This window comes from Crinia signifera, chromosome 8, assembly GCF_055691185.1.
Source record: "Crinia signifera chromosome 8, ASM5569118v1, whole genome shotgun sequence".
Classification (NCBI taxonomy): domain Eukaryota; kingdom Metazoa; phylum Chordata; class Amphibia; order Anura; family Myobatrachidae; genus Crinia; species Crinia signifera.
In genome coordinates this window covers 165,314,511-165,328,782 of record NC_139224.1, presented here as the reverse complement: position 1 = coordinate 165,328,782, position 14,272 = coordinate 165,314,511, and the positions used below count along the sequence as shown (strand labels likewise).

Below are 14,272 nucleotides of genomic sequence, written 5' to 3'. Positions count from 1 at the left end.
AAGGCCAAGGTTTCATCAGCCGTTAGCACCATGGGACTTGAATTTAGTGCTCAATGCGCTCACTAAAGAACCTTTTGAGCCGTTACAAGAAGTCTCGCTTAAAATGCTTACTTGGAAAGTGGCATTCCTTGTGGCTATAACATCGGCCCGAAGAGTATCGGAAATACAGGCGTTGTGGTCAGAGGAGCCCTTCATGAATGAGTTTGAAGATAAAATAGTATTACGGACAAATCCGCAGTTCTTACCCAAAGTAGTATCGAACTTTCATGTGAATCAGGAGATTGTACTCCCGTCGTTCTGCGGGAATCCCAAAAATGATAAGGAAGTCCGATTGAACAAGCTTGATGTAGTTAGGGCCCTGACTATATATAAACAAAGAACGGGAGAAATCAGAAAGGATAAGAACCTATTTGTACTTACAGAGGGTAAGAACAAAGGACAGAAAGCGTCAAAAATGACGATTGCCCGATGGATTCGGTGTTGTATCCTGGAAGCTTATAAAGCAATGGGAGAAGAGCCGCCCAAAGGGTTGAAGGCGCATTCAACCCGAGCAATGGCAGCTTCATGGGCAGAAAAGGGCGAAGCATCCATATTAGAGCTATGTAAAGCCGCGGGATGGGCTTCGGTGCACACCTTTGCCAGATATTATAGGCTAGATGTGATGGCGTCAGCAGACGCAAAGTTTGGACGTAAGGTATTGTCTGCAGTGATATAAAAAAAAAAAAAAAAAAAAATTTCCATGGCAGCATAGTTCCCTACCCTGTATTTTTGTGCAATTAACTGTTTGTGTTTGAGAGCTAGGAACAAAGACACAAGCAGGAAGGAGGAGGAGCCTTTTATACAGGAGGAGTCTTTTTTTCCTTTCCAAAGCTACCCAATCAGGGAAAAACCCATATGTAATGGCTGCCATGGTGGAGTAGAGGAAAACATATTATCAGGTAAGAATCTGATATATATACGTAGCGCACCGCACACACACACATTAGACAGATACACACACACATATATACGTAGCGCACCTCAAACACACACACACACACACACATTAGACAGATACACACACACACACACACATATATATATATATACGTAGCGCACCGCACACACTTACTCATTGAACAGATATAAACACACACATATATACGTAGCGCACCTCAAACACACACACACATTAGACAGATACACACACACACATATATATATACACGTAGCGCACCGCACACACACACATTAGACAGATACACACACATATATACGTAGCGCACCTCAAACACACACACACACACACACACATATATATATATACGTAGCGCACCGCACACACACACATTAGACAGATACACACACACATATATACGTAGCGCACCTCAAACACACACACACACACATTAGACAGATACACACACACACATATATATATACGTAGCGCACCGCACACACACACATTAGACAGATACACACACACATATATACGTAGCGCACCTCAAACACACACACACACACATTAGACAGATACACACACACACACATATATATATATACGTAGCGCACCGCACACACACACACACACACACACATTAGACAGATACACACACACATATATACGTAGCGCACCTCAAACACATACACACACACACACACACACATTAGACAGATACACACACACACATATATATATATATACGTAGCGCACCGCACACACACACATTAGACAGATACACACACACATATATATGTAGCGCAACTCACACACTTACACATTGGCCAGATACACACACATACATAACACACCACATGCAGTACAACACACATCCACATACACTACAACACACACACACACAAAAACTGTACAACACACAGAACACACACACTTAAACATTGCACAGATACACGCAGGGGGTTATTCTGGTTGATTCGCTAGGCTGCGAATTCGCCGGCCTTGCAAATCCACCAAACCCATCCTGGCGAATGAACGCCCACCCACCCCCCTCGCAGTGCGGGTAACCGCCCACATCAATCGATGGTCAGCGACCGTCAAAAGCTGTGGAAAGTACACGCATAGAAAAGTGACTTTTAAGTTACTTACATATGCGTGCACGCTGGCACGGATATGGGCAGCCCCCCCGCTCCCGCGTCACCGCCTCATTACCATGAACGCTGGGCGTTCCCAAAATGGTAATGGGGCAGCCCGGCGCCCCCCACGCTTCTCCGACCCCCCATCATGGGTACGTGCACCCGGCAAACCGAAAGTTTGCCGTAGGCGCACTCACTCTACATCTGCACATGCGCAGAAACGCACCTGCGCAGTCGCGCAACATTGACCGAATGAACTTGAATAACCCCCACAGAACACTACACACACATATATATACGTAGCGCACCTCACACACTTACACATTGGACAGATACACACAACCAACACATCCAGATGGACCTGCTCCCATTGGAGCTACTCCTAGCTATCGAATTGCCAACCGCCAGCCACCGGAAGGGGGCGCGCTGTTCCGACTGAACCCTCCACCGCCTGCTGCAGCTCCTCTGATGCCCCAGCAGCTGCCCCCAGCTTCCCCGACTCCCTGCCGCCGTGTTGACGGGAACGTGTGTGCTTGTGAGGCGCTCGCACTTCCCCGTCAGATGCAGCACCTCTTCGCGCGCGATCGCCAGCTAAGGGAATCTGGCGATTCCCAGCGCTGGATGAGAGGCGCTCCATATGTACACACACAAATACAGAACACACCACACACAGTACAACACACACACAACACACACACAACGCACACAAAATAGTAAAACACACAATCAATAAATGCATCATAGGTGCTACATCTCTGGATGTGGAATTCATACACACAAAAGCTATCAAGTCAGGAGCCGTGTGTTTTACCACCACACCTGATTTAATTGCTGTCATTGATTATCAATGCAAACACATTCTAACATTATGGTGGAGGTTTTAACAAATTACAAGCTTGGGCCTTTGGCACAGCATAAAATGAAATTTTACAGCAGTTTAAAAAAAAAAAAAAAAAAAAAAAGGTTTTCACGGACAACGCCATTATAAATGCACCACTGAACTGTTGTAAGCACAATGTGGTTCTGTATACACCAATTCCCTATAATAGGAGAATTTGTACTACAGTAGTTTATGCAGTTTGCATAGACCAGCGTTACACTGCCACCTAGTGGCCAAATACGGTACAAATACAAAAGCTGTTCTGTTTTTTCTGTCGGTTATTAAAAAAAAAAAAACATTTTGTAGACCATATTTGATTAATAAGGAGGATTTAAGGACCATGTGTTCCTCCCAAAACACATCAGAAACTAGTAATGACTGCAGCAATACACAAGCAATAGATGTGAATGGACAGCTGTATCGCATATGTGGACTTTCAGGTAAAGGATGGTATCTGGGTGGTGGCACTTGGGAAGCAGATTGTCACGACAGCTGATGCACACACATTCTCCCCCCCCCCCCCCCCGACACACAGACTAACCCTATCCCCCTTAGTGCCTAACCCTAACCTGCTGCAGCCTAGCCTTAACCGTACACCCTTAGGGGCCCATTTATCATTGACTGCATTTACAATGCGATCTGGGCGGAATATTACGATATTATGACAGTGCAGGGACAGGTCCCTGCGAAACGCTGACCCGGAAGCCAAAGGGGGGGGGGGGGGGCTCGACCCCGCATGACCGCACGGCCGCTCGGGCAGTGCGATGTGTAGCCATAGGCTACAATGGGCTATCGCCATATCAGAATGGCGATAGCCCAGGGTTGCAAAGCTGAGCTGTCCGATGTTGATACATCGGGCAGCTTCGCATCCCCCATAGAAAGCTATGGGGGATGCGGCCTGCGGTGCTGCTTGGGGGATCGCAGCAGGGATCGGAGATTCCTGCTGCGGTCCCCTTTAATACATTCAGGGGATACTTACTATTTGCGGCCAACCCCCGAAAACGGGTGTTTTCAGGGATTTAGCTGCAAAAATTACTTGATAAATGGGGCCCTTAGTGCCTAACTCTAACAACCCCCTGTAGCCTAACCCTAAACCCCACTTAGAGCCTAACTTTATATATATATATATATATATATATATATATATATATATATATATATATATATAAATGTATTGACAGGAAAAATACATAACATGAAAAATTATTTCTGCAACGTATTCGGGTGAGTGCATAACATTTCAGCTACTTATTAAAAATATCAAAAGTATTCAAATAGGTACACTTTCGTACACATTATTAGACGTATAAAATATATAATAAAAGCCATACAATCGAAAAACTCTCGGCAATAGCCAAAAACAGATGTGACATTTTGCAATAGAGATCTGAAATCTCAGGAAGGGGCATTTCAAAAGCAGGATATGGAAACGATTGACTATGCCTCTTAATACGATAGACCGGGTTTGTATGGTACCTATGAAAGGGTCCCTGTTTGTCGACTGCAGCTCGGCTTTCAACACAATCATTCCCAACATCCTCCACCCCAAACTACTCCGCCTAGGAGTCCCTGAAGCTACGTGTTCTTGGATTGTGGACTTTCTGACTGATAGAAAACAAGTTGTGAAAGCGGGGGAATTCACCTCCCAAGTGCGGTCCATCAGCACAGGAGCCCGCCAGGGCTGTGTACGCTCACCCCCTGTACACCAACGACTGCACCTCAGAGGCGCAATCAGTAAAGATAATCAAATTCGCCGTTGACAGGGACAAATCGGCCTACAGACAAGAAGTGGACCGATTGGCCCGGTGGTGCAGCAGCAACCACCTACAGCTCAACCCACTCAAAACCATCGAGATGGTAGTGGACTTTGGGAAGAAGGCCGCTGGCGTTCCTCCGCTAACAATTGCGGACAGTGTGGTGTCGCTAGTGGACTCCTTCAAGTTCCTAGGAACCACAATCTCCCGGGACATTAAATGGGGCCCAACACTGATACTGTTGTTGGAAAAGCGCAGCAGAGGATATTCTTCCTTAGGCAACTGAGGAAGTTCAACATCCCACAGAAGCTTCTGCTCCTCTTCTACTCTGCGATTGTGGAGTCTGTACTGTGCTCCTCAATACTGGTCTGGTACGGATCCACCAGGGAGAGAGACAAATGCAGACTCCAAAAGTTAGTCAGAACCTAGGGAGAAGATAACCGGGACAGATCTTCCCTCTGTCCAGGACCTAGGCTGTACCTGTCCAGAGCAAAAAAGCGGGCAATGAAGATAGTCAAGGACCAACTACATCCTGGCCATGGCTTGTTAAACCTGCTGCCATCAGGCAGAAGCTACAGGGCTATTCCCACCAGGTCCACCAGAAGCCTAAAAAGTTTCTTCCCTCAAGCGGTTCACCTGTTGACACGTGAACCCATGAACACCTCACTGTCTAGTCGCGCCGTAACCCTTTGCACATAACACGGTGTCCCCTCGGAATAACCTTCTATATGACTGTACATGTTCCCCCACCTGTTTATATTGTTTATACTGTATGCTGTTTACTTGTTACCCACCCGGCTGCTGCACAGCAAACCGAAAACACATTCCTAGTATACGCAAGTATACCTGGCCAATAAAGCGGATTCTGATTGTATACTGTATAAATATATACAGGAGTCAGACATCAAAGAACTTTTCCGTTCATTTCTCCTTACACAGAGAAGCTTCTGTCAGTCCATAGAAAACAGAAAAGTGATTCTAGATTGTACCAAAGAGAATGGGATCGGGTCAGGAGATATGTATAATATAATGTGGTCTTTATTTGTGGCCACTGACAGTTTTATAAGCAGTGTACAGGCACCCTTGGGTATTTTACCCATCAACCGTACCCACTTAGTGACTGACCCTCCCTAACGTCCCCCCTACCTAACCCTCCCCCACCTGCAGCCTAACAACCACCCCCACCCCTTCCCAGCGTGGTTAGTGATGTCAGAATTTTGGTGGTGGTCTTCTGACAAGTGTCGTGATTCCGGCATCGGTAAATCGAATGCCAGCATCCAAATGCCGAAATTCTAACCGCATCCCCAATATTATAATAGTATAAATGTCTCATACACAAAGTTAGTTACTATGACTCGTGAGTTGCTAAATAACAGTAACATCTGTCAGTTCTCTTACGGATTTCATCTTTACAATGAATAATCATCTCTCATTCGGCCCCTGCACCCACTGTATATGCAGAAGACTTTCCATATGCAAAAAATCCATCAGAACACAATTTCACGCCCCTGTTTATAACATGTTTGAATAATTCTCTAAAGTATTACATTTTGTTCATTTTTCTACATAATGTTTTTTTTTTTTGCTACTGCTACAGTGTAACCTCTTCATGACACTGGCTACACAATAACCTGCAATTCCTTATAGCAGACACTGTGGCCCTCCAGATGTTGTGAAACTACACATCCCAGCATGCATTGCCAGAGGTTTAGCATTTCTTAATAGCACATTTGTGGCAAGGCATGCTGGAACTTGTAGTTTCACAACAGCTGGAGGGGCCATAGTTTGGACATGCCTGCCTTATAGAGAGTGAAAACTACTATAGTAGCCCAGAAGTTCACTTTTCCTATTTTTTAAATAAATTATTATAATAATCGTTATTAGTATATTTGATACGTAAATTTATTGGCCTTTGTTTCTCCCCACCAATACAAACGTACCAAATTGAAAACTGTCGAATGAAGCCATTAAGAGGACATTTATGCACCATAAATTATGATATGATCGCTTTACAGATAGTTAAATGTACAGTTGTAAAAACTAAAGGTGCGTAAAAAGAACAAAACAAAAAGGGTAAGATATAACTTGTTCCTACCATCACTGTCCTCACTCTCTGGATCAAAGTCCAAGGTCACAGAGTTAGCGGAGTCTTTGTACGGAGGAGGCAGCTTCATCGGAGGCGGGGGACCTCCAGGTACGGGGGAAACGCTCTGGGGGGGTAGGAATGAAATAAGGGGTTAGGAAACGTAAGATGACAGCCAATGAAGCACATAGAACGTATTAACCAGACAAGTCAATAAATAACAGAAAGTTACCTCCCTCTACTACAGACTACATGATGATAAGTGGTAAAACCCCAGACTCAGTCCGGTTACCTCGCACAGCAGGTGGCAGCGGGTACAGTAAAACCATTGCGGAGCGGCAGCGCTCAACATCGGGCTTTTTATAAACCAACAAACATGGAGACCTTTCCTTGCTCTTGCAGCTCAGAGGACATCAATAAGCTGTTAGTAGTTGTATTTGGAACATAGATATCTACGTCGCCGAACTGGCTAATAGCAGAATGCACTTAGGGAGAAGCGAGTGGGGCAGCGCAGGAAGCCAGCGCGGTAATTGGGCCGTCCCCAGACGCAGCCGGACGTTGGGAGCACTTCTGGTGACAAATAAATGGAATGATAATCTAACAAGGTGATCGAATGTCCGATTGCAGAGAAAAAATAGTAATACAGAAAAGGTAACACGCGCATAACATATTGGGGACAGAACGCAAGCTTCCCAGTCTGCAGAGTATGCAAAATATTTTTAATATCCTCTAACCTCCTTGGTTGCTATGGGAAACAGCACCTTTTTTTCTATTTTTAGAACCTTCCTTTAGTAAATTTACCCCTTGGTCCGGTTATTGCAGAACGAAAGAAAAAAAATCAAAGTGTTTATCGAACTATAGCTATCTCTTATATATTTAGCCAGATCTGTCACTCATCCCCTGTGTGTATAACGCTGGGCGGGGTTTAGAACCCCCCCCCGCCCAGCGTTATATACAAACCCGCCCCACCTAGGGATAGACCAGCGTTATACACACCACTACCCCTGCAGGGTCTGCCCCCCCCCCGAGTGGGTCTGTCCGCACCCAACCCCCCCCTCTGCCCGCACCCCCCACCCCCAGAGCAGCTCCTGGTCTGCCCGCACCAACCCCCCCTGACAGCCGGCCTACCCGCACCACCACCACCCGCTCGCTGGAGCAGCAAGTATGCCCACCCCCACCCGGAACTGCCCCCCCCTCAAGCAGCGGATCTGCCCGCACTCCCCACTCGCTGGAGCGGAGGGTCTGCCGGCACCGGGGGGGGGGGGGGGGATATTATGTAGACTCATCTTGATCTGACAAACTCAAGGTGATTTACGAAAATGCAGAGCCCCCCTTATGGCGCACGAGTTAAACAGATGGTCATGAAGTGTCACGAGGCACGTCACCAAAGCGGCTTATTATATGGATGTTTAATCGTTTAAATTGGGGGCCATGCGCACCTGCCAAGCAGCTACCATAAAAGGTACAAGCTTCAATGGCGTGGTCTAAAGAGGCACAAAGTGGCAGCAACTTGTGACTCAGAATCAGCCACATACTGTGTCCCATGCCCTCGCGGGAGTTGCGATTATCTGAACCAAACCACGGCCCTCTAAGGAAACATTAGTTTTAACAGGAAAACCAGTGTTCCTCTACTTGCACAGCAGTGCCTCGTGCCTCAGCAATGCCGCCGGTTACCTGTTAACGAACTTGAGAATCTAGCAGACGTCTTTTCCTTCTAGAATAATATATTTGATATTGGCTGATCAAGAATATAAAACCATAACACAAATAAATAATAAATGATTAATAATAATAATAAAAATAAAAAAACAGAAATGATGAGTACATGAGTCATGAAATATACGTCGATCCGCTAACTAACGAAAGACATGTAATCAGGAAGCCTGATTAGATCAGGTAATTACTGGTTACTAAATACAGTTCCTGAATATCAATGCTGCACTTTGGGAGATGTTTTAATTGAATAAGTCCTGGTTTACTTAAACGTAAGCACCATCTGGTGGAGCCTGGGAAATGCTTAGTCACGTAAAAACTAATAGATGTGAGTGATTATACTGAGCAATTATAGCACCATAATTGTCCTAATGATCAAGACTATTAGTAAAATAACTGAAGACTACAGGAAAACATGACACGCCGAGCTGTAACGCAAGCCCATCTGCTGCAAGGAATCACTGGGCATTACACAGTAGAACATAAGGCTTGGACAGCAGCGTACCTGTCTGTGGCTATCAGTAGACTGTGGGGTCAACCGTAGTGGCTGGACCAGTATGTACCAAGGAGCCATTGACATCCTTGAGGGTGATTGGCTGGTACTTAATCTCCAGTCACAGGAAGTTAGGTACAAGGGTGAGGGTTAGGATTTCAGGTTAGGTATAGGGGAACAATACTCACCTCAGATACCTGCGTGATCCTCACGTGGAGTGACAGCCTGGACCTGGGTGAAATGGTTGGAGTCGCTACTGCCCCCATGAAGACTGGTATCCCGCTAGGGACGCTTTGTCGGCAGTTCATAATGTCGGCGTATCAGCCGGGCAGCCATGATGAATGCTGATATGGTCACTGTCAACATGCTAACGATGCCAACATTCTCATGTCGATGTGATGACTGTTGACTGCACATATGACACCAGTTTAATATGTATATAATGTGTGCTGATGATTCTGAGTAATTCACCTTCCCTGCAGGAAGTGGGCACACTCGGTGACCGTCTACTTCAGGCATTTCCAAACTGTGGCCCTCCAGCTGTTGGGGAAACTACACATCCCAGCATGCCTTGCATAGTTTTAGCATCCCCTGATAGCAAACCTGTGGCAAGGCATGATGGGACTTGTAGTTTCACAGCAGCTGGAGGGCCATAGTTTGGACAGGACTGGTCTAAAAACCCCGTTATCAGGGGCGTAGCTATAGCACCGCAGCCCCCGCGGTCGCGGGGGGGGGCGCTGTGCATATGGGGGCGCCGGGGGGGCTGCGGTGCTATAGTAATCCCCCCGCCCCCCATCCCCCGCAGGCTTACCTGTCCAGTGTCCGCGCGTCCCGGCTCCCCTCCTGGCTTCAATCAATGCTATGGAGACGGACCACGATAAAATGGCCGCCCCATAAAGCAGACTGTTCTCGGAAACTGTCTGCGGTATGGGGGCGGCCATTTTATCGTGGTCCGTCTGCATAGAATTAATTGAAGCCAGGAGGGGAGCCGGGACGCGCGGTGGACAGGTAAGACTGCGGCAATGGGGGGAGGGGACATGGGGGGGCACGGGCAGCCGGGGGGGGGGGAGGAGAGAGGGGGGGTGCCCCCCCATTAACGGCGGGGGGGGGGGGGCGCCCCAAACAGAGCTACGCCACTGCCCGTTATCATCACTGATGCCTCCCTTTGCCATCTCCTTTAAAAACAGTGGACACCGTCCAAACACATCAAACAGATGTAGACCTGGAGTTTTCACAAATAGATGCGGGTGCCAGCGGCCAAGTATCTCCCACTCCTGTGCAGGGTGATACCAATAATATTGTCCCGGTGGCCAAGCACTCCAGCCAAAAGTAACAAAGTATCATGCCCGTGTGGGTTGCATTACGTGGGAAAATCTGACAGAAATCTACGTGATAGAATGGCAGGACACCGTGCTTCTATCCGGGCAGCGCTTGCCTCTGGTACTAGTGATCAGCCAGTTGCAAGACATTTTGCACTGGCTGGACACAGTATGACTAACCTACATTATATGATCATAGACCATATTCCAGCTAGATGTGAATCACGGTGGATACACCGTTTGAGAACCATGGTCCCATCTAGACTTAATGACCATCTTGGTCTACATGCCTTTCTATAGAATGTAATATGTGGTCCTTCTGGTATTCAGGAGTGTTGTATATTTCCTGTATTTTTTGAATTTTGCTGTAAAAATATTTTTTCTGCATTTTTTGTATTGTGATTCTTTGATGTGCGGTTGGTGTATATTTTTATACATGTGCCGGTTTGTGCCATTGAAATATATGATGTATACAGCTTTGTAGATTATACTGATTATGCCAATATTTATAGCATGTGTGCATAGATCGCCCTTGTTCTCGCCTGTCATCTTTGTTTTTATTGACATGTCAGCCGCGATGACCACGTGGTTTGGTTCTCCATTGTCGGGCTGCGGCGTCATCAGGAGACGTCAGTTGCCATGGTGTGGGAGACGCAGTGTGGATGCGTAACCATGGCAACGGGCGGCACTGTGACGCGCGCTGATGAAGTGAGTGGCCGGCCGCGGGAAACGTGCGACGACGTGCACTTGGGTGTAGGGGATATAAGGTGAGCATTGTTTTATTTTTCTTTATGCCTGATGTCAATTTGTAAATAAATCGAAACGTTGCTGGATTTACTTTATTACCACTGAGTGCTCCCTTCGCTGCCGCGGCAGTGTGAGTATATATATTTGGCCCGCACCGGGTCCAGGACGTTGTTACTTTTGGCTGGAGTCCTTGGCCACCGGGACGATATATATATATATATATATATATATATATATATATATATATATATATATATATATATGTGTATGAAGACGGTGTCACTCCAAGGCTATATATATATATATATAGCCATGCTCAGCCAGTGCCGGTGCCCACATAGACCCTGCTGCAGCTTTCTCCCCCAAGCAGCAGCTGGGGCTGCCTTACAGTAGTTACACCACTGGACCCACAGACAGAGCTGCGCACAAGGAATGAGCCTGTGCTCTCTGTGTTGGAGACTATGCACAAGTTACTCTATGCCGTAGTGTTACGCTGCTGCGCATCTCACCTTTTCAGTGGTGTCTGCGCTCACTTTGTCTGACGCTGAGGTTTTAGGAGCCACAACGGACAGCAGCTGAAAGAAATCAGGTCAAATGAATGGTTATTAAGCGGTGAGTCGCTGAAAAGTATTTGCAGATCTGAGGCCCTGCACAACAGCTAGATCATGGCTAGGATTTACATTGAATATTAGAATGTGTTTTTATGGGTGTGGATCATATTGTCGACACCACAGGTCGACACTCATTAGGTTGTCACCGTTAGGTCGACAGGTGGCAAGGTCGACATGGTTTTAGGTCGACACCGCGTTAGGTTGACACGGGTTAGTTCGACAGGTCAGAAGGTTGATATGGTTTTTTTTACGTTTTTTTTACCTGAATGTCGACACAGTCAACATGGACACAGTTGGAAGTCAACCGCAGCCCCTCGCATCGCTCGCTATGCTCGCAATTCTTCGGGCACGGTGCCTCGCTGTGCTCGGCACACTATTTTATTGTCCCACCATGCCCTAGTGGATGGTAGGGCATGCAATACCCCAGTCGGCACATGTCGGTTTAAAAAACAGTAAAAAAAACCATGTCGACCTTCCGACCTGTCGACATAACCCATGTTGGCCTAACGTTGTGACGACCTAAAACCATGTAGACGTTGATACCTGTCGACCTTCACCCATTTCGACCTAGACACCTGATGACCTTGCCACCTGTCAACCCAACGGTGTCGACCTAATGACTGTCGACCTAAGTGGTGTCAACAATATGACCGTATCCCATTTTTTTTTTTTTTAAATTCATTTTTTTTTTTCCTTCAAATATATTTATTGGGTTTTTACGGACACCACAGATGTTTGGCAAGAGGCCAAGCAATAAACATAGATATAGTTAATCACCATTCAAGTACAACTTTGTGTGGAATTGGATCAAAATCAACATATACAGCACATTTTAACATTGCATATCGATAAACTTTTTTTTTAGTATGTACATTTCTTTCCTATTGTATGCGCTGTAAAAATTATGCATCGCATGGGATCCACAACACATCTGTCTTTATAAACATAACTAAGAGAATGATGAATATTAAGTGCCTGATTCACAGGTATTTAACACCCGTAATGTGCCCACAAAATAACTTGGTAATAAGAAGGGAGAGGGGATTTATTTTTAAATTTAGAGAAAAAGTTTAAAACACAAAATCTGCTCGAATGGTTGTTTTACTGCCATCTAGTGGTCAAAGTTAAAAATGTCACTTTCAGACAGGAGACCAGTGTTGCAAGTAAGGGGGTACGGCGTGGTACGGAGTACCTGTAAGAAATATGTTGCAGGTACGCAGTACCACTTACCCCTGATCCACTGTCATTTCTATTTTCGGTACTTATGTAGTATCTGGGCTGCCGATTTCTAAATCGGGTCGGATCGGGAGATCGCATCGCATCGCATGCGACTCGATGCGATGCGATGCGATTCGATGACCCGATTTTTCCATAGGAATCAATGTTAAAATGGACTGAGTCCATTTTAACATGGAATTCAATGGGAAAAATGGGTCCTTTTCATACCCCTACTATCCAAGTGGGCATGGAGTTGGATATAAACCTGTGGCGAGCGTAGCGAGCCACCGAGCCCGAAGCGTGGCGAGCGAAGCGAGCCCCGCGAGGGGACGAATACCGTCCCCTCGCGGGGCTCGCTTCGCTCGCCACGCTTCGGGCTCGGTGGCTCGCTACGCTCGCCACAGGTTTATATCCAACTCCATGCCCACTTGGATAGTAGGGGTATGAAAAGGACCCATTTTTCCATAGGAATCATTTTAACATTGATTCCTATGGAAAAATCGGGTCATCGCATCCGATATCGGATGCGATGCGATGCGATGCGATATCGCATCGCATCGCATCTGATTGTATGCCTTAACTTAAGGCATACAATCAAAAAATCGGCAGCCCAGATACTACATAAGTACCCTATTTTCATTTTAAGTCTGAATATAATGCATCCGCAGCCCGCTCAGCCAGCGTTATGATTAGTGCTGTATGCAGCTACCGGCTACTGCTGATTTAGCCTGTCACACTGACAGGCATCAGCAGCGCCGACAGCATGAAGAGCAGGCTCCACTATTGTAAGCACAAGCTGCCTGGCTCTCCCCCAAGCAAGAGCCAACCCACCCCCAGTCATTCCCTGTTTCTCATTCCCTGTCTCCTGTGTCCACGCCTCTATTGTCATTTAGTCACTCCTATAGCTTTGTGTGACCACGCCCCCTGATGACAAATGACCATGCCCATTTTTGGTGGCGGCTATCAGTACCACCAAGAAAAAAATTCTACTTGCACCACTGCAGGAGACTGACTATATCAAGGGTGGCCAACCTGTGGCTCTAGAGCCGCATGCGGCTCTCCCTCTGTTAAAGTGCGGCTCCTGCTCCCACTGCTGCCCGCCGCCCACCGTCTGTCCCCGTCCCCATCACCCGCTGCCAGTTTCTTGAATCCCTTCTCCTTCTGAGGGGAGGAGAGCGCGCATCGCTTATCTCTCCTACCCCTCACTGTGCATCCTTGTGACTGGGTCATCCGCCAATCAGAGCTCGCGGGCTGGCAGCCAATCAGAAGCCGGCCCGCGAGCTTTGATTGGTGGACGGCCCAGTCACAGGGAAGTGAGGGGGGAAGGAGACGCGCGGTGTGCTGTGCTCTCCTCCCCTTGGTGACATGACAGGACTGCAGG

General features: G+C 46.9%; 1 protein-coding gene across 4 annotated transcripts in view; it reads right to left on the bottom strand.

Annotated features, from left to right (window-relative positions):
• Positions 1-14,272, bottom strand: part of PATJ (PATJ crumbs cell polarity complex component) — a 175,902-nt gene that overhangs the window by 71,082 nt on the left and 90,548 nt on the right. For all 4 annotated transcript variants that reach the window (XM_083157646.1, XM_083157649.1, XM_083157648.1 and 1 more), the window contains 2 exons: positions 11,572-11,637; positions 6,803-6,917 (listed from right to left, as the gene is read on the bottom strand). In XM_083157646.1, coding sequence (XP_083013772.1) covers positions 6,803-6,917; positions 11,572-11,637 — 181 coding nt within the window. The remainder of the gene's footprint in view (positions 1-6,802; positions 6,918-11,571; positions 11,638-14,272) is intronic.